At 38.3% G+C, this 25400-nt stretch overlaps 1 protein-coding gene across 1 annotated transcript in view; it reads left to right on the forward strand.

The window, feature by feature from the left end:
- Positions 1-20412, forward strand: part of hs6st1b (heparan sulfate 6-O-sulfotransferase 1b) — a 76439-nt gene extending 56027 nt beyond the window's left edge. The window contains exon 2 of the mRNA XM_053487881.1: positions 17968-20412. Coding sequence (XP_053343856.1) covers positions 17968-18673 — 706 coding nt within the window. The 3' untranslated portion in view covers positions 18674-20412. The remainder of the gene's footprint in view (positions 1-17967) is intronic.
- Positions 20413-25400: the final 4988 nt, after the last annotated feature.

Below are 25400 nucleotides of genomic sequence, written 5' to 3' on the forward strand. Positions count from 1 at the left end.
AGGCTGTCATGAGCACAGGTGCACCCGAACTGACAGATGACAAGGTTTTTTAAAATAAATAAATTAATAAATATATATATATATATATATAACTGTCCCTTTTGAGTGAACCCATGTCCATGACTCCTGATCTTGGTCTCCTCTGAAGCAGCAACCTCCTCATCTGTCGTCTGCCAAACCAGCCTTCAAATATTATTAGTAATTGCTCTGTAATGAACAAAAAAAATGTTGAAAAACATTAGCTGCATTTTGCATTTTCTTTTCTCCTGCTGATTGCAAAATTTTTATCTCAACGTTCATTTTACATGCAGTCTTTTGCTGTAATTTTAGCTGATGCGTTATCAGCATGAAGCTGCATCTCAATCCTTCACTCGCTCTCTTATCTTGCTGCATAAGCTAACAGCGCTTTCAGAAAGCTTTGTGCTAATTTTAACGCTGTATTTAGAACAATTGTGTAACCCTTTAAGGTTAATTAAAGCATTCTTTAAAAAAAAATGCTTATTATCTATTAAGTGTGCATTATTGCTTTACAGGATTGTGAGATGTGAACGACGAGTGGTTTTGGATTCCTTAAGACAGTGGTTCTCAAAGTGCTGTAACCATGTTGTATATTTTTTAATTATTAAAAAAATTATAATTTTATTATAAATTTGTTTGGGGGTTATTATTGTTGTAAGCGGATTTGACTGTTCACTTCTTTGACTGTTCACTTCTAAAAAATTCCAGCTTGGTCCGACTAAACACGGGATAAAACATGCTGATCTCATTCGTCTCGTAAATATGAGCAGTTGCTAAGTTCAATCTATTAATGCATCATTACTGACAAGTTCGTAAAAAAATGACACACATTAACAAAAGAACAAATCAAAAACATGTATACTGTAGATTTAGTTATTTTACAAGTTATTTAAGTAAATAAGATGTTAAAAAATCACTTTCAAACTGCTATTAGTCCGTCAGCACTCGGCTGTTTATCAGGAATAATTTTAATTGAATTGGTTTAATCCAAGCCTCAATACTGTAACTTAAAAACATTTACCTAATAAATAATCATATAATAAAAAACTTTGGCTTTAAATCTTTTGTCATTTTTTTTGTCCCAAGCACCCTGCGCCACCGCAACCCCGTGTCCACCACACAACCTGTGTTATTTGAGTGTGTTAAGACCTACAGTAAAAAGCCATTGCCGCCCGGGTGCACCGCACAAATTGCACATTTAAGACACTATATAGGGCTGATGCCAGTTTAGGCCCTAAATATTTGTTGAGTGTGCTAGTGTGTGTGTTAACATTTGTAATGTGTGTGTTTGCATGTGTGCATTTGTATGTGTGCGTGTACGTGCACATGTGTGTGTATGGATGTGCACGTGTGTGTGTGTGTGTGTGTGTGTTAACATTTGTAATGTGTGTGTATGTACTGTACTGTATGTGTGCATGTGTGTGATGTATGGGTGTGTGTGTGTGTGGGTGTGTGTGTGTGTGTGTGTGATTGTTAACTGTCCCTTTTTGCAGGACAGTAACTAAATTACCTCACCTCTGTTGGTTTTCTTAGTTTGTGTTATTTAAGGGTTCCCCCCCCCCCCCCTTCAGTGTTATCTGTATCGAGGATGAGAGGAATGTATGTACATGTAGCAGAATTGACAATAAAGTTGACTTTGACTTTTGATGTATGGGTGTTAACATTTGTGATGTGTATGTGTGTAGAATAGGCCGCAGATGCTGGAAAAAAGCATCACACTATGATGTTACTCAATGTGATGTCACTGAATGTGTCACTGAATATAATGCCACTCAATATAACACCACACAGAAAGTTATGAATCATTTTTCAGCGTAAGGTTAAGGCATTATCACGGCTGACCCATTTGAGATATCAAAAATCCTTCTGCAATTTTGCATCCTGAATGTCTGTAGATCACATCGGCCCGGTTTGGTGGCGGTCATATGAATTCCCTAGAAGGAGTATATCAAAATCCATCGGTGCGTTTTTGCTACATACAGTACATGCTATGAGCTGTGCAGCAAAATCTTGTTTGGGGGCTCCTGAGGGCCCTGGGCCATGCGACTCTCAGGCATCCTAATGGCAGCAGATTCCAACTTGTCAGGAAAGGATCTTGCGCACCCTATAGTGCTTGGGCCCTAAATAGTTTCTTTATGTTTAAACCTCAGCAGCAATCTCATTTCTTCTCTTGTCAGTTCCAACCACTCAGCATTTAGCCCCACCAGTACACTAATAATCAGCCTGATCATCTGTCATCACTTTGCACCTGTGTCTCACTGGTTCATGCGTTAAGTTAGATTTTTTTTTACGCTTTAATGATTCATATTTCCGTGTGTAGGTAACAAATGAACAAAAATCACTGCTCCAAAACTGGTCAGCTACAGGCACTGGACTGGAAATAAGACCCAAGAAAGTCCTTCAGCAAGCCTGGAGAGCTACTTCTGAAGATCACACTGTACTGTATACAATCAAACATAAGGGCAGGAAGGTGAATTCAAAAAGCAAGACATGTCATTGCAAAAGAAATACATTCAGAAACAGAAAAGAAAAGGAAACTTTTCAAAACATGACTGCTTGCTCCTCGAAAACAGAGGTCTAGACTGTCCTGTTCAGACAATCTGTGCACAGCACCTTAGATACATACAAATCCACTAGAATATCTATTGGGAGATATCATGGTTTTTTGTTGTTGTTGTTTTTTCCTGCTTGTGTTCTTTTCCAGGGTGGTGATAACCTGCAGTGGGAAATGTGCCAGCATTGTTATAACTTTAACTTAGAAATTTCCCATGTCCGAGTTGTTCTATGGATCTTTTTTCCCCCGCAACTCTTTGAAGAACAGTATAAGGATTTAACTGAATGCAGCTCATGTACAGTTAAAATGAAAGCAGGAACATGAGGGAATGGGGTTGTAGCCCTTAGGCAGTCAGAGAGGTGTTTGTGCTGCTATTATTAATAAGTGCTCCTGCACTCATACTTACACACACACACACACACACACACACACACACACACACACACACACTTCCATATCATTCTATCACTTTTTTTATGTGGTAATAGCTCCCAGATGAACAGAACCCGGTCTATAAGGCAGGACTGAACAGATTAATGAATAACTGGTCATAATTTATTTGGACTATTATAACTTTCTGATAATTGTGCTAACTCGGTTATATCTTTTTATACAGTGTATTAACTTATTTAGTTTAAATTAATTTCAATTTAACAAAAAAGCAAAGAGCATTCATTTTTTAACATTGTTAATAAAGATAAAGCCAATTTAGGTGATAATTGAGAAATACTTTCGTTTGCTTCACAGTTATTGGAGTGTCGTGAACCAAAAGAAATTTATAATTGTGGTAAATTTATCAAGGTCAAAGTGTTTCTAACTGGCGTTCATGTGGCTTCCCTTTATTGGAAATGCCCTTCTTGACCTTCACTGTTGCTGAATGTTCATCTTGTTTTCTTTCCTTAAAAAAAAGTCTTATTCACACCAGGTCTTCACAGCACAATTTCTTTCTATTAACCCCACTTGACCGTCAGAGTGGAGACTACACTATATGATTAATGTTTTTTCTTCGTTCGTCCATTATTGGATGCATCTTCTAAGTTACTCTAATTGTTTTCTTCCTTCTTAGGGTTTCTTCGGGCTGTGCAGACCTAACCTTGTTCTTTTCTCTTTCTTATTGTTTTCCTTTTTATTATATTCTGCATACAAAATACTTAAAAGCCGACATAAAATTCTCCTGGATTGTTGAATGAATAAATAATTAAATCCTAACCGACTGGCCAGTGTGCATACTCTGTCGTTCAGAAAGTCTCTGAAGTAATTCGAGGAGAGACGGAATTGTCTAGGTCTCCGCTATGCGCCCCTGTGGCCCGTCCATGATGAAGAAATCTGCCGAGGTCGGAGGTCGCAAATGCTCGTCTCGGGGGAGAGGATCTTATTATCTTGTGGATTTATGAAGGGTGTTATTATTCCTGCCTGAGCGTTTCAGCAGGCTTCTCTCTGCACCCTGATCACCTGGGAGAAGTCGCTCATTAATAAGCATGAAGGAGTCATGCCTGTCTCCGTGAGGACACAACATGTGCTGTCTTTATTAAAACAGACTCCAACCTCCTCCTGCAGTCTGATCTGCCTGATCCTTGCGCTTGAACGATTGTCTCTCTTTGCTCTATAAAAAGCACCACAGCGTTATGGATTATAAGAAGCTTGCAGTCTTTACAAAATTTTATCTTACCATCGCAAATGGGTCCGAAGAAACATTTTTGTGTTCATGAGGTTTACATTTCCTCCTTTTACCTTCCACAGTGAAATAGCGGCTTTTGGTGATTGTTGTCTGGGTCTAACAGCATTGGACACAGACAAAGGAAAAATGTAAGAATTTCCAAATGATGGTGAAAGTACTATAAAGCATTCTCAAACCTCTAATCCAGGGGTATTTAACTTAGAACTTGTGATAAAAAATTCTTACGAAAGGTCTGGAAAAGCAACTAATGTGGCTTAACCCTTCAAAACCGACGGGATTGTTTATGTGCCAACAGAATTATAGCCAAACCTCCAACGTGCCCCCATGACATTGTTTCTCTTTGCAATGCATGCGCGCAAATGGCATTAAATTTTCCCTCCCCAATGTATGTCAGCAGATTCTGCAGCCTTTCACACACATTCTGTAGATTCAAGGAATGCACACTGTACTGTATATGTCAACATGGTGCATGCCATAGGTATACATGTTGTGTGTGTCTGCCGCGTGTGTTGCGTCTGGTGATGTCACCAGCATGTGACATTTGACTGCTTTATTCAGTGCTATGTTTCTTTTGGTGCTACTAGTTCATTTCTTTTTATTATTTTCTCTTTTTTTATTGTAGTCTTGCTCACTCTCTCGGTTCTTTTGTCTCTCACACACACTTACTTTTATGAAAGCACACGCATAAATGCAACCTCGCATATCTAAACGACAGTGTATAGAATAAAAAAAAAAAGGCTTTGACAGTAATATTCGCTGAGGCTGATGACGAATTCTGTTTGTAGTTCCCACACTGTTTAAAAAATTAATTCTTAGACCCGTGTTACCTTTACATAAACATATAAATATAAAAATCTAGGAAGAGGAGAGAGAAAAAAGGGGGGGGAAAGGTACTACTAAAAAAAAAAATTAAAAAATAAATAAATGTATGTATATATATTATTGCAAAGGTATCTGTATGTGCAAGTAAGCTTTAAGATAATTTAGTATTTACATGTAAGAGTGCAAAGGGCAATAAAGTATTTTGAATATGGATTTAAAGTGACATTGTTAAGAGGCCAGTAGTTGTGGTGAGTGTATACAGTATTGGTGTGTGCAGAATGTCAGCAGTTCAGAAGCCTGATGGCTTGTGGATAGAACCTGTCTCTGTATCTGCTGGTGCGGGTCTTGATGCTTCTGTACCGCCTGCCCGACGGCTGGAGCGTGAAAAGTCTGTGGCCAGGGTGGCTGGGGTCAGAGAGGATCCACTGCGTCCTCCTACTATAGGGATCTGTAGAGGCTCTGCATGGCTGGCAATTCAGTCCTGGTGATGCGCTGTGCTGATCTCACCACCCTCTGCAGAGCTTTGCGATCTAAAGCATTACAGCTGCTATACCAGGTGGTGATACAGCCAGACAGAATACTCTCGATGGTACATCGCTAGAAGTTTGTGAGTATTCTGGGGTCCATGCCGATCCGAGCAGCAGGTTGTTGTCACGGCACCATGATGTCAGGGCTCTCACCTCTGTATGCCGACTCGATGATGATGGTGGTGTAGTCTGCAAATTTGATGATGGTGTAAGCATTGTATTTAAGTATGGTATATGAAAATGCTCCAGAAACTCACGTTAAAGCATGGGGAAAAAGATGCTCTTTGGTGGCATTCTTCTATCGCAGGTCTTAAAGGGTTATCTTTGAAAACATGTAGTTAATTAGTTTAAGGCTGTTTAAAAAAAAAAAAGCATTTTCAGTAATTTGTTTTGTTTTACACTAGCTGTTCCCATTACCAATTTTTGAGTAGGACCATGGAGTAAAACAAAATGGGATGGAAATTGAATTTCATTTTGGGGAGGAAAAATGTATTATTTTCCCTTTTTTTTTAAACATCTTGTTTTTGTCAATTTAGCATGTTTTTTTTTTTTTTTGTTCTCAGCCCTGTAAGGGTACATTGTAAGGAGCCACAACTGAGGATCAGATTTTTGGAAATTCGCTCATCTATGCGCACGTTTTATTAATTATTAAAAAATATTTGTATTAATTATTATTATTAATATTTAATTTTGCTTCCTTAAACTAATGGCCATAGACACTAATATTCTTACTTCTCTGATTCAGGATTTTTTTCTCCTTCCAGTAACCTGAAATGCATTGCTTGGTTCGCAATTAGAGCTAGACATACAGTAGGGTACTCCTCTAAAAAGTCAGTAAGGTGCTTTTTCCATTTTTTTATTTACTTTTTATTTATAACTTGCACACTCCTTACTGTGAGCAGCAGACACTAAACATCCACCTTGTTAAGCAAGAGCGCCAGATAATTCTCCGGCTTTTTAGTACGAACATTTTATCTCATGCTCATAGCATGCCGTGATACTTTGAGCAGATTGAGAATAAGCTACTAGATAAAGAAGGAAAGAGGATATGGGGATATGGGGTCGTCAGCCAAGCGCTTATAGACGATGTTAAAAACCTTGAATCCACTAATGCACTTGTCCTCGACCCAGAATATGCAGCACAGAAGAAACTAAGCAGTGCTTGTGTACGATTCTGTTCACCTGATTTGATTAGTTGAGATTTTTCCACTTCGCAGAGCTCCGGGGAGTGTGCAGAATTCCAGTGGAATTTCTAGTTTAGCACCTACTCTGTAGTGGTACATCTGCCACCACAAAAATGACACACTCTGCCTGGAGGTTTCTTGCTCAATTTATTTATCACTGCCACAGATGCAGAACACCTGGGTAAATTAAGCATGGCACCCTTCTGTCTAAATAGGTTCCTTAAGTATTCATTTACTTGCCATGTGATATGTAAGTAATAAACTTGACACTGTACGAAAAATAATAAATTACAGGTAAATGTAATGTAGGTACCATAGCAATATTTATTATTTAATACAAGTTAGATCCTGTTGTCATTATAGAAGCTATAAGCAGCCAGTCTCTCACTTGTTTCTTTCTCTCTCTTAAGAAGACCATAAAATATAGATATATTATTCTATAATATTCAATAATATTGAATTTGGATATTTACAAAACCGTGATCCTTATAGAATCGTGATACAAATGAAATCAGCGCCTAGGTATCGTGATGATATTCCTATCTGGTGGTTCCTGGTGGTTCCCATCCTTAATAACATGCCAAAAAAACTGAAATCCGTCTATCCTAAATATTTTTCAATGGTGGAAAATGTCCACTTGGACATTTACCTCTTGCTGTCACAAAGTGCTGACACTTGAGACTCCTTAAAGAAATGCCTCTTCCACAAATATTCACCATATCAGCAATGGATCCCTTTATCTACTGTAGTGTCCACCACACGAATCCCGGCATTAACTGTTACTGTAGAAACAATGACGAATAGAAATGCAATTCTGCGATTTCACTCAGAGATAACAATTCAAAACCTTCCGACAATCAGATAGTGGATGCATAATTAATTTCGCTTGCTTTTATTTTTGCGCACATGCTACTTACAAAAATGAACTCCCAAAACTTCTGCCTTCCTGTTTGTTTACAAATGTGGGTGCAGATAACAGGTGGATTTATATAACAGTGATCACACTCCTCCTTTTGTTTCATTTCTGCAGAGACCAGACATTTATAATGCATAGATGTTGTTTTGATACTCTCCGGTAATCTCATGTCTTTCTTTTTTTATTATTATTATTATTATTAATTATTAACAGGTGAAACTCTGCATAGACAATAACCTGCTTGTTCACCAGAAGTTGCACCACTTGATTGAAAATGTTATTGCATTACCCAAATTAAACTAAATTTGGTAATCTTCTGGTGGGATTTGCTATTGCAATGTGGATTTAGCAGAACTAGGGAGAGACAAGGAAGTAAGGCAAGGACATGGTGAGAACCAGGAAAGGACAAAGGGGAAGAGGGCAATCCTGGGATAATGAGCTGTCCTCTTTGGGTCACTCTGTGTGTGTGCGTGTGGCCCTGCGCTCTCACCTGTGTAGTGTGTGCTCCATCTTGTACAGAGAGTTGGAAACCCCTTATCCTGAAAACACTTCTAAGGAGCTGTGATTTATTGGAACGAATTGCAGAGCCAAAGTCAAATAGCAGAATGGATCAAGCCTGCCTTTATCTCACCATGTGTTTCGGTCAGCAAGCCCCTCATCGCATTTCATGCCTTTCTTTCTATTTCTTTTTCACTTTTGGCTGGCTCTCATTCTGAACACACATCATTTTCTTTGTTCCATCTGCTCTTTACCTTTTAAGACAAATGTATATCCAGCTCTCTTCTGGTGTCAGGAAGAGGCACAGCTTTAATCTTTCCCAATAGATGAAACATTTCTGGCATCTTTGTTGGTGTTGTTGGCATAAGTGAACTTCTGTCCTTTGCTTTTTTTCCCCCCACTTTCCATGGTGTTCCTTGGAAATAAGCTCTACTCCTTTGTTAAAGGCCACATCCAGTGCTGTAAATGAATCCAGCCAGCAGTGCCAGAGAGCACACGGATCGACTGTCGTGTCATTAGAGTGTTAATTACCTCTGACCTCAGCGGCATGGCTTACTTTTAAGGATAAATTTAAAGATCTGGCAGCCGTTCCCACTATCATTAACTTTTACTTTCATTAGAGCATGCACTACACACATTAAACCAGAATATTAAGATATGGAGGAGGCAGCCTTAGATAGTGAGTGAATATTTCTTTTGTTTCTTAATGTGAATAATGTCATTAGGGCTAAATCTCACCTACGTAGTGAGCTCAGTGTAACATCTTAAAGACGTTCTTGTTCTTGCATGTCATTAAAAGTGTAAATGAAATCGTTATTCCGTATTGTCGTTGCTTGAACAATATAGCAGGCAGGGACACATGTAGGAAAATAAGACTGTTGGCACTTTGACACAAAATGCCCAGAGTCGATCTAACAGACATCTATTTACATGTTTAGTAATTATTTAAATGATGGAAATTACTATGATTGAAATGTTAGGACGCTGTCTGTGTGATCTATCAAGGGCTAGTCAGGTGAGCTTACCTTAAAAGAGTATACACTGTACTGTATATATATTATACAATAATATGATATATTAAAATTTATATTGCAAAACATTTTTAAATGATAAATAATGTGATCTGTTCGAGCTACCCAAAATATTACCAATTTACAACACCATGATTTATAGTTTTGCGTATAAAACCAATTAAAACATGTAGAAAAGATGTGTAAATTAGGTAAAATATTAAATAAATAGACATTAAATCTCACTCACTCATCGTCTATACCGCTTTATCCTGTATTCAGGGTCGCAGGGACCCTGGAGCCTATACAGTACCAAGAGACGGGGCGGGGTACACCCTGAACAGGGTGCCAATCCATCACAGGGCACACACTCACACACTCTACGGGCAATTTTGGAACGCCAATTAACCTAATCTCGGTACTGTGGGAGGAAACCGGAGTACTTAGAAATGAAAACCCACCAAGCACAGGGAGAACATGCAAACTCCATGCACACAGAGACGGGAATCGAACCTGGAGGTGCAAGGCGACAGTGCTAACCACTACACCATCGTGCCGCCTACATTAATTCTCACTTAACCTTTAATTTATGATTCCTCTTGGCATCAGCTACTTTAAAAACAAAACTGAAAGTGCCTCCTTTTTCATCTTAATCACATTCTTACTAAATTCTTGGGACACATGGTGACATGTTTCACTAAATCTTGCACAAAATGCAAAAACCTGAAAAACTTGATTGCTTGCTAAATTTCAGTTCTTAAGGTGAACATTTGTGAGATGGGGCGTTTGTATGCTGAGGTCCCGCTGTATACAACTCATCTGGTCCACAGTGCATAGGCCATGCAGGGAAGGAGGCCGTGTATAATCTTTTTAAAAGATCACACTCCCAGTCCAAGCAGTTGTTAAGTTGTTTGTTGCAGCCATACCAGCAACTGCATCCAGAACTTCCTCATAAAAATACAGTTTGGTGAAAATGTATTTTTAAACTAAATAGTTTACAAATTCTTTCCACATGGCCTTTCTTGGTTGTACAGACAAAAAGGCTCTCAGTCTTGTCTCTACTCGAAACCGGGAGTGGAGCTGTGGAAGACGTTCAAGGTTTTCTCAGCATCACACACATATTCAGCAGCCCTGAGCAGGAGAGAGTTGGGGGTGAAAGATGGAGTCTTTTTGTTCAGCGCTGTGCAGAGGAGCAAGCGGCACCTTATTCTTTGTGTGCTCGCAAATATGATTCGGGATGTTCAAAGGCTGTTTGGCAGTGGGATTGCGGGGCCAGGATGCAGGAGAAGGCTGAGGGAACCCTGTGGCAGCTGGCTCAGTTTCTTTTTTCCTTCACATGAATAATGTACCAGTGCTCCACTTCTTAAATTTAAACCCAGCGTAAGGAAATTTATGCTGAAATTTTGGGAAGCATAAATGTGTAGACAAATAAAGATGCATGATGTGTGTGTGTGTGTGTTCATATATATATATTTGTAGGTGCATCTTTGTTTTTTATTCCATTTTATTCGAACCTTTGTCCCATTTTCAGAATGTACATGACCAAGCTGAGGAGCAAAATCAGAAATCTCTACAGCTGCTTCTCTACAGCTCAGTCTGGGTGACTTGTTAAAATTCAAGCAGTTCCCTTCCTCATGAAGAATGTGTGCAATTATGCTGAAAATGCTCCTTAAATTTTGTTGTAGTGCAAAAAAAAAAAAATGTGTTCAAATTGTAAAATTTTCCATTATGGGCCAAAAAAAAATTGGTGAATTTCGGGCTATAGGCTTTTAAAGATTTCTAGTCATTAACCTTCCAAGCAAACACACAGTCATAATTGAGCCATCATTGCATGTATAAGCTTGCTTTGTGCTTGTTATTTTGACCAAATCATATTTTCTGAAATAATAGGTGAGGTCAGTATTTTTGTGGGGTTTTTTTTTTTTTGTCTTTTTTTTTTTATTTTACTAATAAATAAAATTATATTTAATAATTTAATTAGATTAATCTGTTCTTTTTTTTTTTTTTGTCTTCTTGACTGATTGATTGACTGAGACGCTCCATGCTCACTATCTGAGTCTGGTGTCTGTCTCTATGCGGATGACTTCAGGGCCAAGATCTAGGTTTACTTTGTTAATTAGCCCAACAGCCATGTGTTATTAGTATTGATCCGCACTTTAGAGAGTAGGCCGGTCAGCCATTATCTTTTTATTAGATAGAACAGGATCTCCTAATCTGCTGGGGCGTGTGTGTAAATTTAATCACCTAAAACAGGAAGCGGCATTATTAAAAAACCAGCTCGACTGTTTTCTGACCGTGACCACTCCGCTGCTAATCATTATGGGCTCCGGGCACTGTCCCTAAGTGTAGTGAGGTTATTCAGGCTGATAAAGAGATGGATGGGTTTTAGAAGGGAGGAGGCATTAAAGAAAAAGGGCTATTGAGAACATATAGAATAGACTTGAAAATGTACAAAACTGTATGAGAATGTAAAACAGGGTTCTCATCGCCTGTGTGTGATTCTCTATCACTGTGTGTGTACAGAGAAATCCTGTAATATAATGAGGTGGCATTCTCTGTGTCAGATTATTTTTCCGCAACTCGGGTCTGCTATGACAGCAGTGGATTGTTGCTCTTGGTTTCCTCACTTCCTCCTCTTAGTTTTTTTTATTTCACTATACCTATTGTTAAAGTTGTTATTTAGAGCCCGACATCCTCTCACATTCTCTGTCTTCCTCCTCTCATGCACCTAGAGTTTACCTTTTTTAATCTCTTTCTTTCATTTTCCAACTATCTCTACTAATTCGCACCCAGATTATGTAAATTGTCCGGGTATGGTGAACAAATATGCAATTAACATGCTAAACATAGTCAGCTGTTACTTCTGTTGCTCATGTGCTGCTTATCTTCACTCATCTGTACAAAGCAGTTAATGTGTGTGTACTCTGCCCCCATGTGCTTGCTCTGAGTACTTCAAGTGCCATCCTAGGGATTACCGTCAACAAAGTGCTGTTTCTGTTCCCACTGTGATATATCTACAAACATCAGATGGATGGATGGATGGATGGATGGATAAGAAAAAAGCAGTATCATGTTTAAATTTCAGATTGAGGGAGCTACAAAAGAAAGGTGCAGAAATAATTGGTGGATTTAGCAATTTCCCTCTGGGATTAATAAAGTTCTGTTGATTCTCTCTATTTGAATCTTCTAGGAACAAGAATTGCAATTAATTAAGTAGTTAAGTTTGTCACAAGTTTAGGAATTCATTTTACTATTCAAAATCCTAGCAATGCATACACTATAATTGTATTAATAGTATAAGCCATAATTAAGCAAAATCTCTCACAAGCGTTAGGGTTAAAACTCCAAAACACTTTTGTCCATATAGTGTATTTCCATTTATTCCACTGTGGAATCTCGGCTAACTTTTGGGATTTCAATGTTGAATCCCAGTTAGTGTTAAATGGTAAGCTAGTGAACTAGGCTGCACAATCCTTTGTTCCTTATGTTGCTCATGTTTGTAGCTTGCATTACGGATGAACAAAACACAGTTCAGAGGCAATATGGAATGACTTAGAAGCAATTACTGAGGGGATGAGGTTTGCTGAAACTGCTTCAGTGATAGGTATTAAATGTGGGCAGCTGATCTTTTATCTTTCCAGGACTGCGGACCGTAGTGACCTACTGTACTTTCATCCATGCTCGTGACCAACAGTGCAATTAAAGATTCAGAGAATGTTGGTGAAATGAAGCGGTACATATAAGTAAACGTCCCAGCGCTGTCATCCTCTATATCATAACTCCACAAATGAAATGTCTCTCGCTCAGTTAGATTACCTTGTCAGAACTTGGTATTGTATAATGTAACATGTAGTATGTATTTAATCGATTGACACGTTTAACTTCAAAAGTAGAGTAAGCCATTTCTATGGAAAATAATTGCTATTCTTAGGCATTTTGATTACATTTATCAACTAGGCTAGACGTTTTTTTTTTCTTCTATTTTTCAAATATTCAAACATAAAATGTTAAGAAAGATATTTAAGGAGAGCTCGCACAATATTACTTTTGCCAAAAAAACATTCATGTATTTAGTTTTATGTATATCATCTTTTCTTTTTGCAACATAGTATGTTTGTCTGTTCCCTCGCTAATTTTTTTGATTCAGAGAGAATCTGTGAATCACACACCCGACAAGTTTCTGAATCTTTATAAATGTAGAGCACACTTGGTCAAACCCGGCAGATAGGCTTTGATTTACCCACTGTTTTAACCTTGTGAAATGTGAGCCTGTACACAGTGCTGTACAGTGGCCCTTTAGATCAAGTATCAATTTTAAATGCTGCAAAAAGTTTTAGTATTCGATACTACAGACGGAACTGTGTGGTTACATTTTTATAAATTTTTTTTAAAGGCACTGGGTCATGCTTGGCCCTCTGACCGTGAGTTTAAATCTGTCATAAACAGTAATTGCATATCCTATAAATGATCATGAAATATCTTCAGAACTTCTTGCACTATTCACTTTTTAATGGTGGTGGAAACTGGCCAAGTTCTGGTTGTTGTCCCAAGACTGAAGCAGTTATGTGATGAAACTGCGCTACTGGCACAGTGTAAAAGTGTAGAACATTATAAGGACAAAAATGTACTAAATTGTACACGTTGTGAGTAAAATGTAGGAGTATCTCAGCCTAAGACACTACCCGCTGTGTGTGCCAGTCCCACCTGTGATTCTTCTACATCATTAAATAGCAACCATGCAGTGACATTCAACTGCTTAAGCCTAATCAGTGACTTTTGCAAAGAATAGGAGCTGAGATTTTGATTCATTAGTTGCAGTGATGGCTGTTTTGATCATATAATCTTGTTTCTGTTTCAGAAAATGTTCATAATGGTATCAAATACTATCATGAACAGAGTATAGTTTTGGTTTATAGCAAGGATCTGCATAGCTGCTTGTCATTTTTTTTCATTTTTCCTCCATTCATGAGAGTACCCTATTAAATGAAGGGGTTGCTGTGTAGTAGAGTGCATTTCCTCTACCTCTGTCTCGTAGAGTTGATAAAAGGAAGGGATGGAAGTATGTCGTCTTGCAAACACTAACTTCTTCTGTCTACCATGGTGGACATGAAAAAAGGCTTGGGGGTCTTCTAACAATCACTCCTACCTCCATAAAACATTCGAAAAACATTCAATGCATGATTGCCATTTTTTGTTTGTAAACACACAAAATAATTCAATTGAAATGAGGTAATTAGGGTTTAATACGTTATTAAATAGGATTTAAAGGCTAGTAAATAGGGTAATGTACCTCACATGTTAAGGGGTGAGGTATATTAGGTAGCAACTGAACAGTCAGTTGTGAATGTTAAATTGTTGGAAGCAGAAACAAATGAGCAGGCTTAAAGAATCTGAGCAACTTGGACATGGGCCAAATTGTGATGGCTAGATGACTGGGTCTTGTGGGTTTGTTCTTGATATACAGTGGTAAGTACCTACTGTACCAACAATTGTCCAAGAAAGGACAACCGGTGAACTGCAACAGGGTTGGGGGCACCCAAGGCTCATTAATGCATGAGTGGAAGAAAGGCTAGCACCTACGCAGGCTCGTACACACACTCATAAGGAATGTATTCCATAATAACAGTGTGTTCTATAGTATGTATTAACTTGGCTTCAAAAATCCACATATCTGAATTCAACCGATCATCTCTTGGAAGTGCTGAAGTCTGTTCTGTGCAGACCCCACTTTACAACTAGCATCTTGGTGCCAGATACCACAGCCTATCTCCAGAGATTAAATGGAGTCCATATCTCAACTGGTCACAGCTGTTTTTTTTTTGTTGTTGTTTTTTTGGAGGAAAATCTGAATCTACACAATAATAAGCAGTTGCTTTTAACATTGTGGCTGATTGGTACAGTATGTGCAGGGTTCTTTCAGACCAAATACATAAATGTTAAACATTTTTTAATGTATCAGAACTGATGTTACTAGCAGACATGATTTCCCCATTTAGTCCAACAACTGTTCTGGGTCGATTCCGATAGACTGCTTACTTTGGATGATTGCAAAGAAAGAAAAAGTTGAGTGGTGTTAGGTCTTATCAAATTTCCGCTTTCTGTTGTTAGTCTCAAAGAATTATAAGTTAAAATGCTTTGAAAAGGAAGAATATGCAATGCTAATATATTTAACATTATAAAAGTTTTTTCAACTTAGTTGTACAGTAGCTTAGGAGTTACCTTTGTTGCCTCACACCTCTAGTGCAAGGAGTTTAAATCTTGCCTGGTCTTTGTGCAAGGAGTAGCATGTTCTACCCAACGATTGGTGGGATTTCAGCAGGGACAACGACATCCTCCCACAGTCCAAATCTTCCATAGTGTATAATTGGGTGTGTACTGTAAGTGTGTGCATGTAGCCTGCAGTAGGTTTAGGCTTCAGGCCCAGTGTTACCATACACAGTTTAGGCAGAATATATGATAGATGGAGCAGCTATTATCCCATTATTGTCACCAGGATATGATTAAAAAGTTCAAAATAAGATCAAAGTTATCGTTTTTATTAGAACAGGGAAAACACTGTTCTATAAGCGGAAAAAAATCATGTTTGATTGCTTTTTAATTTGGTATGGCTCAGTAGACATGTCAGTTTGTTTTTTGAACAAATGAACTATTTGTTTATTGTGTTCCTGGGGAGTAGACACATCCCCCTGGCAAGTGTGTTTTATGCATGAGTGAGTGTATGTGAATGTGTCACCAAGGTCAGAATCATCCTGCTACAGTAACATTACTTCACAACAGGTAACTCTGATTACACTTCGTCTTAGGAATGTTTCAGCAGTTTTTCTCTCCTGTGATGATGTTTCAAGATGTAGCTCTCAGTGTGCAGTCAGGGTGTCAGGAAGAGAAGTGATGGACAAAATGAAGCTGCCAGGGTCTCTGAGGACCATGGCTGCACATTTATGGTTTTGATTTATGCCTGATTCCATGATTGCTGTGCCATTTAGCTCTTGTAAGATGTTAAAATAAACGTTAAAATAGATTAAATTAGATACAATTTTTCTAATACAATTAATTATACAGAAAATAGTGCTTACCATGGCTGCACTTTGATTTGGTTATGCTATAAAGAGTGTGGTTATTTATTATCCTTGCTAGGAGCATGAAGACATTCTAATGATTTACTTAAATTACACAACAGTTAGTTCCAACCGAGTAATTTTATTAGACGAGAGGCATTCCATTAGTGGTGATATAAATCATAACAGTACTGAGATGTTTAACTGTATACATCACTCCGTGTCAAGAGTTATAACAAGTGTTAATTACACTAACTCATTCACCAGCATGGGTGAGAACCAGTCACAGAAGCACTTTCAGCAAAAAAGAAAAAAAAAAAAAAAAACGCAAATATGATAATGTTATATCATCTTAACACTTTGTCACTTTGTCAAATCTCTAAGGTCTGGTCTAGTTAACTAGGTACAGTATCGTTCACCCTACATGGCACACTATCGTTCCATTCTACGCTCCTTTGGATTCATCCTTGTAAACCAGAAAAATAGGCAATATTCTAAAATGAAATAACTGAAAATACAAAGGGAAACTTATGAGATTTACAGGCCTCCATGGTTTATTCTCCTCATCTTTTGGTGAGGTTTTTATAGTATTGGGCAGAATTTGGAGCTACTTTTACTCCTGTTACCACTGTGCTGATATTCAATACAACAGCATTCCATCTGGTGTGTTATTGCTAGTAATTTACGTACATTGCAGTAATTTACTTACATTCATTCTGTCATTTTGGTTGTACATTTTAAGTAACCGTCTCGGCAAAATCAGAAGTTCATTCTAATAAAACATCATTCTGGATAAACCTTGGCTATGGAAGGTTAGATTTTGACAGCAGTCTTCTCCGGATATGCCTTGTTGTACTAAGATTGTTTAATGGCTTATCAAGGTTGATATAACGTGCATCACGAATGCAGTCCACATGTTCACACTGTCGCTCTTGGCCTGAACCATTCCCAACAAATAAGATGGCTCTTGTCTGCTGCATCAAATTCTGTTCCTTTGATTTGCATGATCAGAGGAACCTGCCAAATTTCTTAAAAATCTTTTAACATAATTTTTTCCTTATTGTTTAACACTGCAACTCAACATTCTCATCAATGCTGTCCTAACGTCCATTCACATTTGGTTTGAAAGGCTGTGGCCAGGTTGTTTGCTCCAAAACTCTTGACGGGTATTATGCAGTCACTCAGACACTAATTTTTCCAATACAGTATCCAGTGGGTCACTAATGGCTGGTCTTGGTAGTGGGTTTTATTGGGCCCATTTGTTTTCCAAACAAGTAGTAATAATAGGAATCGATGTAGATTATATTCTGAAATTTAGAGCGGAAATGGGTCTGCTGTGAATGATTTTTTGAAGCATTATACAGTAGATCATACTGTTTGCAATATTTGACCAAATAGTGCTAGCAACTAGAGATTTTATTTTTATAAATCATGTTCAGTCATAGCCTGGATCACTTAGCTTTTGAAAAACGGTGTTGCTTCTCTTCTTACATTTGTTTCACCTACTTCTTTTTTAATAATTTTATTTTTTTGTCAAATGTTAACCTGGTGTTGGCAGATAGTGATAATGATATAAAAAGCTATTAATAGCGTCCTATTTTTGGAGTTTTTATTTTTCCCTATTGTCTTATCAAGGAGGCTGTGATATTGCTACTGCAGCATTAAAAAAAATGGATGACACTGAACTCTTTCTTCTTTTTTTCAGGAAGTTCTACTATATCACACTTCTTCGGGATCCAGTATCAAGATATCTGAGTGAGTGGCGCCATGTTCAAAGAGGCGCCACATGGAAGACTTCTTTGCACATGTGTGATGGTCGCACACCGACACCTGAGGAGCTTCCCACCTGTTATGATGGCGCAGACTGGTCAGGATGCACCCTGCAACAGTTTACGGAGTGCCCATACAACCTGGCCAACAACCGTCAGGTGCGCATGTTGGCTGATCTCAGCCTAGTGGGTTGCTACAACGCTTCCACGTTGCCCGAGAAGCAGCGTGCCCGTCTCCTACTTGAGTCAGCTAAGAAAAACCTGCGTGACATGGCGTTCTTCGGGCTCACAGAGTTTCAGCGCAAAACACAGTACTTGTTTGAGCGCACCTTCCGTCTCCGCTTTATCAGGCCTTTCGTACAGTACAACAGTACACGTGCTGCCGGTGTTGACCTGGATGAAAGCATCGTGAAACACATTGAGGAGCTCAATGACCTTGACATGCAACTTTATGACTACGCAAAGGACCTGTTTCTTCAGCGATACCAGTACACGCATATGCTGGAGAGGCGTGAGCAAAGAATGATGCTCCGACATAGAGGATCTTTTCACAGCCTGGCAAGGGAGGAGGGCGCAGGGGGAGAGGGCACTGCTCGGCTACCCACTGAGGACTACATGAACCAGATTGTTAGTGGATGGTAGCCCAGGAGATCTCTCTTTAAAAAGAAAGAGAGACACAAAGATGTATAATGGCTGGAGACCCCATCTTTTCTCCAGCCTATGGAGAAATAAAGTGGTTATCATGAACACTTATCCACAGGAATCTTTAAAGAATAAGATGCAAAGAAAGACGGGCAAAGCCGTTGGGTGGGAGACGTGGCCTTTTCCAAGAAAAGAGATCATTATGGGCATTCTCTCTCTCTCTCTCTTTTGCGTAGAAAGAGAAAGGTACATAATGAGAGAATTGAGAGATGGGGGGTGAAGGAACTATTTCTATTTCAGCTTGTGTAGAAAGTTGGGGGATCATTATGGACCTTTTCTCTTGTTTTTCCCAGATTTCTCGAAAAAGTCAGAAACTTGCAGAGGCAGGGAAATTGCAAAGATCATAGATAGAGGAGTCATCTCTTTCTTAGACCATAGACAAAAAGCAATCATTACAAGCGTACTGTCTTTCCTCAACAAATAAGGTGTAGTTTGGGCCAGACCTGGAAGAAGTAGTAGTCATTGAGATGACTAGGGGTTTAGAGTGCACTTTTCCAGATGGGTTATCACATCTCCCTATTCTCCTCCATAAAGCCCAGACTCAAATGAGAAACTGTAACTGCTTAAGGCAACTCCATCAGTAAATCGTTGTTTCGATGAGCTGCAACACAATTCTACAAAGCCTAGTTTTGTATAAGAAGAGGGAAAATGTGAATAAAATCACTTGTCTTAGGAAAATCATCCAAATATTGGGGAAATTCAGAATGTTTTATATTCTGTGTATAAATCTTAAGTTTTTCTCTCTTTTTTTTTGTAAACTGATGTGAAATGCAGAGACTGGAAATTTCCACGAGATTATTACTAACAGACGCTGTGACCCAGTTTGTTTTAAAGAGAGATATATGTTAATATATAATACAGACATGGCCTTGTTTTTCCAGCATATGTTTCTACCATTGTATGTGCTGACTGTGTGACTGCTCAGCCTCTCTGGGTATGGCATTGTATTCATTGGTTAAACAAAGATGTTATTGCCAAGACATTCACACCATGAGGGAAAAAAAGGTTATGTCAGGGTTCCACCTACAGTCTCAACTGCTTGGAAGAATAGTACCAGGAGATAAAACACAAGGTAACAAAAAACAAATGATACTTTAATTTTATTTATTTATTTTTCCTTTTTTTTTTTTTTTTTGGAAAAGCATGAAGTTCTGCTTTAAACCTGCACAAGTGTGTGACTGAAAGTGTGTATGATCGACATACAATATTGTCCATGCATGCATGTATGTGAGCGTGCTGATGGCTTTGTTTCTTTCTGTTCAACGAAAGTGCATTTATAATGAACGATCCAATCTCTCAGTCCCTGCACTTTGGCTTTTATTATAAAGACTTCACACTACAGTCCCTCTTACATTCCATACATTCAAACTAAATAACACTGAAGCAATTACTGAGGCAGTCGGATCCTATGCAGAAACGTGATGAAGCCAGAGGTGGCATTTCATAATCATCCCTATCAATCCTCCATGAAAGCATTCTTACCCTAAGTAATAAGCGAGTGTGAAAATATGTAGCGCGTGTGTATGTGTGTACAGTTCTATATTTGTGTGAAAGAGCATTTTAATATGAGGCATTTTAAATGTCTCTTTGTTTTCCATTCATATTCTATATTGTTGTACTGTATTAGTACCTCTGTTATGCTAAATTGACCTTAAAGTTACCAATAAATAATTTTTCTTTTGTAAATAAGCCTCCATCGTCTATTTATCATTTTGTCAATGAGCATGAGATAATAATTTTGTATTTGAGTTCAGATACCTGTATTAATTGCATTTTTAAATTAAGCAACTTACTGTATGCATTACATTAATTAATTTTTCATTAAACAGCAAATACTGTATGAGTGCATACAGTATGTCTTCTGGAAGTAAATTAAAGACATTCATGACTTTAAAGAAAGAGAATTAATATTTGTACATTTATTATTCTTATTATAATCATTATTTATTTTTCAATTATCAAATCAATTTAATGTCTTAATACGGTTTAATTGCTGCTTGTTTTCAACGCATCATGGAAACTCCTCCACTGCTCTCACTGTTCATTAAGGGACAGATGTGTTTACTTGATAACTAAAGACTTGGGAGCACTGGGAGTTATTTAAGTGTTCCTGTGTTGGAAAAGAAGGAGGAAAAAAGACATGGAAGATGAAAGCAAGAGGGTGGATGGTGGCAGAGATGTCAGGATGATGAGAGGAAAACGATAGAGGCACACAGATGGCAATGACTGCAGTGAAGCCTCGGGTGAGCACTCCAACAGCCTGAAGTCTTATTACACACACGCACAGTAAGAAAGAGAGAGAGAGAGAGTTTCAAAGGTATTGTAGGAAATAAAGCAAAAAAAAAAAAAAGTTATATAACTTGTTCCTTTTCATTTTGTCTCTCCCTAGGTGCGCACTTTGAGTGGCTTCTTGAGAAAGAAATCTTCACTTACACACAAACACTTTAGTTGCTGTTCGAGTGTCACATTTTCTATACAGTTCTACTTAAAGAAAGAAAGAAACATAATACTGCACCACTTGTTCTCTTTGCAGTTCTGTATGCAGTTTTTATTTTTTTTTTGTTAGTGTATTTCAATTCAGCATTTTTCTTAATATACATTGGGATATAATAATTCACCAGAATCCATTTCAAGATATTATCATGTGCTATTTTATAAAATAAAACACCACTTACCGCGAATAGTCTATTATGCCGCCATCTTCATCTCTGTAGTGCAGTTTGGTAGCGTCAATTCGGTGGGGGTGGGTTGTTAAAATCACGTGATTGCAACTCAGCGCAGCTAAATTGCTGGCTTGTGTTAACGTGTTCTTGAGAACAAAGCGCCATCTAGTAGTGGAACCAGGTAAATGAATAAATAGGGCTTGAATAGGCGTGTTTACTGTGAAATCTTGACACGCCTTTCTGGCAGGGAAAGGAGGGGACTATGGCGTCCAAAGGGCAGCCGTACGCCATTCGCACGCCATTCACATGGTCGCGGCTATTTGACGTGGCTCCATCTGTAGCCTACGCTTTCCCAGTTGAAATCTGTGACACCTTTCTCAACATAAGGATCAGCTGGGAGTCTCAGTCGCAGTGCTCATGCGTCACTTGTATAGTCAACATCCACATGTGCGCACACATAAAGGAGAGGTTTCTTGTTGAAGATCTCTGTCAGAAAGCAGTGTTTCTGTTTATGTGCGCGCATAAATGTCATTAAAAAGTTTCCTTGTTAAAGAAGTTTCCCAATGGAGCTGTGTTTCCTTTATAGTGTGTGTGTATGTTTGTGTGCGCAAGAATGTGTTTTTAAGCGCGTCCTACACAGTACACTTCCTTCTTACTTATTTGAGAGAAGGGCTGCTCTATTTGAAAGGAGGGAGGAGGGTGGGAGTCACTCTACATAGGAATCCCCCCTCCTCTCATCTTACTTCAGCTTTACACACTCACACACACACACACACACACACACACACTAGAAATGTTTTCAAAGGTAAAGTACAGGTTGATTAATTCTATTTTTACTTTACATTTTGTAAAAATTATTTTTAAATAAATATTTTAGGCTGTGAAACGAATCATCTTTCCAGTTTCCATTAATTCTTATGGAGAAATTCATTTTGACATGCAATCCAACTGTATGGCCTGAAAATGGATAAGGGCTATGTTTACCATACATTCATGCCACCTCATAGGTCCCTAGCCCTTACTGTGTAAATTTACTGACACTCTTTTATCCTCCTGGGACTCAAACCAGCAATGCATATTTCCTGCAACTAGAAAACCATCACTGATTGCAATCATTTGGGGAGAACTAAAGAAATTAGTTCCCAAATTGCCCCACATGTCCTGGGGAAAACAACTGTCGAGAGACATATGTAAAATTCTATTGTTTTTAATCAATTACAATCCACCACGCTCCTTAAGATCACAAAACTCCGGACTTCTGGGAGTTCCCAGAATATCAAAATCTACAATAGGGGGTAGAGCATTGTCATATTTAGCTCCTAAGCTTTGGAATAGCATTCTAGACAGTGTTCAGGGCTCAGACACAGTCTACCAATAGTAGATTCAAGATGCATCTCTTTAGCCTAAGGAGATGTCTAAAAACACATATAAATGCACACCTAAACACATCTAAATATCCTGAATGGCAAAAACTCTAATTCTTTCCCCCTGTTCTTTATTTATTTACCCATCCTGAGGAATCTGTCGATTGTGCCAGCTCCAATAGACAAAGGCCAGCCCTGCGAGGATCCTAAGGCATCCAGAGAAAGTCCAGCTCCAGCTGGATTCTGCTTCATGATGGTTTGGATCTACACATGCTGTTCCTGAGCTCCCAGTGATCCAGAGCCCCCTCTGCCCTCTGCACCTGCTGAATTATCCCTGTGCTAAACTGGGCTCCATGTTAACTTCCGGCTGCCTAACATGATGCTATATATTTTCCGTTATCACCCAAATGAGGATGGGTTCCCTGTTGAGTCTGGTTCCTTTCAAGGTTTCTTTCCTATTGCCATCTAAGGGAGTTTTTCCTTGCCACCGTCGCCGACGCTCTTGGCTTGCTCATCAGGGACAATCAAAAGTTTATTTAAACAGATAAACTTTTTTTTCACAAATACACACTTCAATAAATTTCCTTTTTTATTTTGTAAAGCTGCTTTGGGGCAATGACCATTGCTAAAAGTACTTTATAAATAGTTTTTATATAAGACCCCTTTTTGAACAAGACCCCTTTTGGGACAAGGGCATACAGGGTGTCTCCGCTAAAAAATAAAATCATATTGGAACATCTAGACTAAATGCTTGTAGACATCATCATTGAGCCATCCTGTTGTCATAGTCGTCCCTGGTGGTTCTTGTCCCTAAACTTGATGGTTCTTACCATTTCTGCTTGGATTTTAAAAGACTTAACAGCAAAACTATTCCAAATGCATAACCCATGCCACTCATTAGTACCTTGTATTTACAGTCTAAAAAAGACCTGGGAAAAAATGCCTTCCTAACCACCAAGGGCCTGTTTCCATTTTGGGGAATGCCACAAAGTCTTGTTCCACGTCTACACGCTGTTTTGTTTATATTGATGATGATATAATTTACTCCCATAACCTTTCTCAACACACCCTACACTTAAATAAAGTATTTTAAAGCTTAAAACAGGTTTTAACAATGCCACTTTTTTTATATCAGCAGCAGCAATGTGTAACATGGAGACAGAGGATCACCTGTAAAGTCCACAAACTGAAACCCATGGAGATACAACCATTTAAAAACAGGGTAACCAATCAAAGCAAACATGTATTTGCACAGATAGGGTTACCTTCTTTATCTTTTAAAAAAGCTTGATATAACCGACACAAAAAAAATCTTGATGAGTCCATACCATGATTAATGCTGTTTTTGGCAACACAAGGGGACCTGCACAATATTTGGTAGTTTTGGAAGTCTTTTTCTGACTACATTTCTTATTCGAATATGATGGTTCACCACTATCCTTACAAGTTTTAATAGTTAGAAAGTATAAATGTAGTAGCTTCAGCAATAATCTTAGTTGTTTCTTTTTTCTTGATGTACACCTAAAAATGGACGCAATTATTGGAATGGTCTTTATATCATCAGGCACTCTTCACCTTCCACTACCTGGGACAAAAGAGCCCCTAGCCTATGCGTCCATAGAATTAAAAAGAAGAGAAAAGTCAGGTAAATACACCGGGTTGTATCTGGTGCCCCTTTTTTGGTAATGTTAGTTCGTAGCTTTTCTAAAAAAATTTAGAGCCTCAGAAACTCTCATCTCTTTTTTAATCTTACAAAGGGCCAAAGGGGTGGATGAGCCATGTGAGGATTTATTGGGGCATATCCTTAATTTTCCAGATTTTGACAACAATGTGACATTCTTTGTGTGGTGTTTGGAAAATGAAGGATTGAAAAGGCTTGGTAAGTACAGTACTTTTCATTATAGTATATGCTTATGAATCAAGTGTAACTTCCCAGCAGAAATGTAAATACACATGCTTGCTCTCTGCTGATTGCACAGATGCACTCAGTTACAAGTCTTTCTCTCCCTCTGCCAACAAATATGCGTTCATATCAAGTCAAAGGTGAAAAACATTGTGTGTTACTTGTGCCACCTGACCACGCCACTGCTTTAGTGAATTATGGTAAATTTTCCATTTTTGGTTTTACTGAGCAACCCACTGAGTTTTCTCAGCTTATCTAAACGATCCCTGTTTTGTATGTGTACATCCATCATTCCCTGATCCCCGGCAGAGGGTGATCGTGTGATACTCTGTAATGAACTGTACTCTGCATGTCTATTTTTTCAGTCAATTACCTTACAATTTAATTTCTACAAAAATCCAACAAGAAACATCACATCTTACTGTACATTGATAGTTTTGGATTTTTACCTACTCTAGAGGAATTATCCTTGATCTGACATGCTACTTTAATGTAACTCCTCAATTGCATTGCCGTTGATTTGGTATATTTTGACTGCAAGTTTGTTTCCAACAGTAATTTAATCTTTATCCAAAACAAATCTCCCTCATGTTCCCAAGAACATCAATGTATTTGCTGTTTCTAGTGAACTTGATTACCTCTGCAACAAAGACAATTTATGCACCCCAGACGAACTGCTTAATTATCATTACAGTAATTGCGTGTCTGGTCTCCTTAATTTCTTTGCTCTTAAAACA

The sequence above is a fragment of the Clarias gariepinus genome, chromosome 26 (assembly GCF_024256425.1).
Source record: "Clarias gariepinus isolate MV-2021 ecotype Netherlands chromosome 26, CGAR_prim_01v2, whole genome shotgun sequence".
Taxonomy (NCBI): Eukaryota; Metazoa; Chordata; class Actinopteri; order Siluriformes; family Clariidae; genus Clarias; species Clarias gariepinus.